General features: G+C 25.4%; 1 protein-coding gene across 1 annotated transcript in view; it reads left to right on the top strand.

The window, feature by feature from the left end:
* LOC108753415 overlaps positions 1-2171 on the top strand; it is a 48316-nt gene that overhangs the window by 23248 nt on the left and 22897 nt on the right. The window contains 5 exon segments of the mRNA XM_018494956.1: positions 199-602; positions 703-980; positions 1267-1463; positions 1634-1933; positions 2026-2092. Coding sequence (XP_018350458.1) covers positions 199-602; positions 703-980; positions 1267-1463; positions 1634-1933; positions 2026-2092 — 1246 coding nt within the window.

Genomic DNA, 2171 nt, shown 5'->3' with positions numbered 1-2171 from the left:
TATATATATATATATATATATATATTTATATTACAAACATATCATATATGATGCAAAATATGTTATACATTAGAATGTTATGTATGCATGTGTATTGGCTTCTTAGGCATTATTTCATAAAATTATTATAAAAATTATAATAATGCTACAATAAGTAATCTATAAACTCAATGTATATCTATAAAAAAAAATTATTAGCAAATACGGCGCAGCTAAGCCTGAAGATTTATGGGCTGTTTTGCAAGATACATTTGATGAATCAGCGGTATCTCAAAACAAATTCAAAATTCAAGAAGTAATGGATACCTGGATAGAACAGAAAGGATATCCTCTTATTACTGTAATTAGAGATCAACATACTGGAAAGATAAAGATTACACAGAAATATTTTCAACCATACGAAAAAATAGGTGTACGTAAGAACCTCATTAGCACAGATATTATGAATATAAAATGGTGGGTACCAATAAATTTTGCAACTCGTACCGATCCAAATTTTTCATCAACCTTAGCAACGCATTGGTTATCACCAAAAGCTGAAGAACTCGTAATTGATGGTATCGACTCACAAGATTGGATTATCGTAAATGTTCAACAAACTGGTAAGACTTATACGTTTTTTATAAAGATTATTTAGATATTAATTTAAAAATTCAATATTTAATAATATATAAATTTGAATTATACTAAAATTTTTTTAAGGTTTTTACCGTGTAAATTATGATACAATAAATTGGTTGAAAATTGTTGACTATCTGAATTCTGAGAATTACACAAAAATACACGTACTGAATCGCGCACGAATAATTAACGATGCGATTCACCTTATGTTTACGGATAAATTAGATCCCAGAATTTTTATGAACCTTACGAAATATTTACGACGTGAAACGGATTATGTAGTATGGTTCTCATTGTTTAAAATTTTGAGAGACGCAACTAAGTATTTTGCTTATAATGGAGGAGGTGAATTGCTTAAGGTAAATTATAACATTACATATAATAAAATGCAAGAATAATTAAAAACTCTATGCAAGAATTATTAAGAAATGTTTCAGATAATATATAAAACATTAAATTAAGTAATAAACTCAATCATTACTGATTTTAAAACCCATTGATATATAAAATTGTTACATAACATATACCGTTTTAATAGTATACATATTCCTATTTTATTATAGTAATTGGTTAAAATGCTGTATATTTTACTTGTATTTATAGTACGAATGTATTATAAAATTGATCAAATTTATATAATTATAGTCATACATTTTGGACTTGATAAACAATATAGTAGAAACTGTAGGTACACAGGATCGTCCGAACGACGATTACTTCACGAAATTCACGAGAAATGCAATTCTTGAGGATGCGTGCGTTTTTGATCATCCTGCATGCTTAAATAAAGCCTATACTCAATTAATTAATTATTTAAACAATTCAACGATATTTTCAAATAGGTAAATACAAAATATTATATATATAAGGAAAGAAAAACAATATGTAATATATGTATTAAAATAATTTGCTACAAAAATTATTTTTGTCTTGTCGAATATTTATTTGCTAAAAGTAAATAATATCGAGAATAATTCTTTTTTATATAACATTTCTAAAAATTCTGTTTTAGAACTTCATTTCATACGAAAAGATGGATATTTTGTAATGGTATAAAACAAGCAAATGAAAGTATTTGGAACAAATTGCTATATTTGTACACGAACATGTCTGAACAAACATTATATTGTCTGGGACATTCTAGAAATCCGACTATTATCGAGAAATTTTTAAATATGACTGTATCTGAAGATGCACCAATCATGAAGAATGATATTCATCGTATTATTTATTCCGTATTAAATGGAGGTTTTCCAAATGTCGATGTAGTCATGGATTTTATTATAAATCACTGGAATAAACTTACAACTATGTAATAATCTTATTATATTATCTAATGTTTCAAAAATTATATATATTCTTTTAATCACAGAATTGTATAACACATTAAATTTTTTATTACAGCGTTGATCCAGTGGATTTAGTATATGATATTAGTTGGAGTGTTGTATCCAGGAAACAAATTCAAAAGGTACAAATTTTGCATGAAAGTCATAAAAAATATATAATATTATATGTATAAATATTTTTTTTTTTAAAGAAATTTTTAG

The sequence above is a fragment of the Trachymyrmex septentrionalis genome, unplaced genomic scaffold, assembly GCF_001594115.1.
Source record: "Trachymyrmex septentrionalis isolate Tsep2-gDNA-1 unplaced genomic scaffold, Tsep1.0 scaffold7, whole genome shotgun sequence".
Taxonomy (NCBI): Eukaryota; Metazoa; Arthropoda; class Insecta; order Hymenoptera; family Formicidae; genus Trachymyrmex; species Trachymyrmex septentrionalis.
Note: the sequence above shows the minus strand (reverse complement) of the source record. Positions and strands in the feature narration are given on the sequence as shown.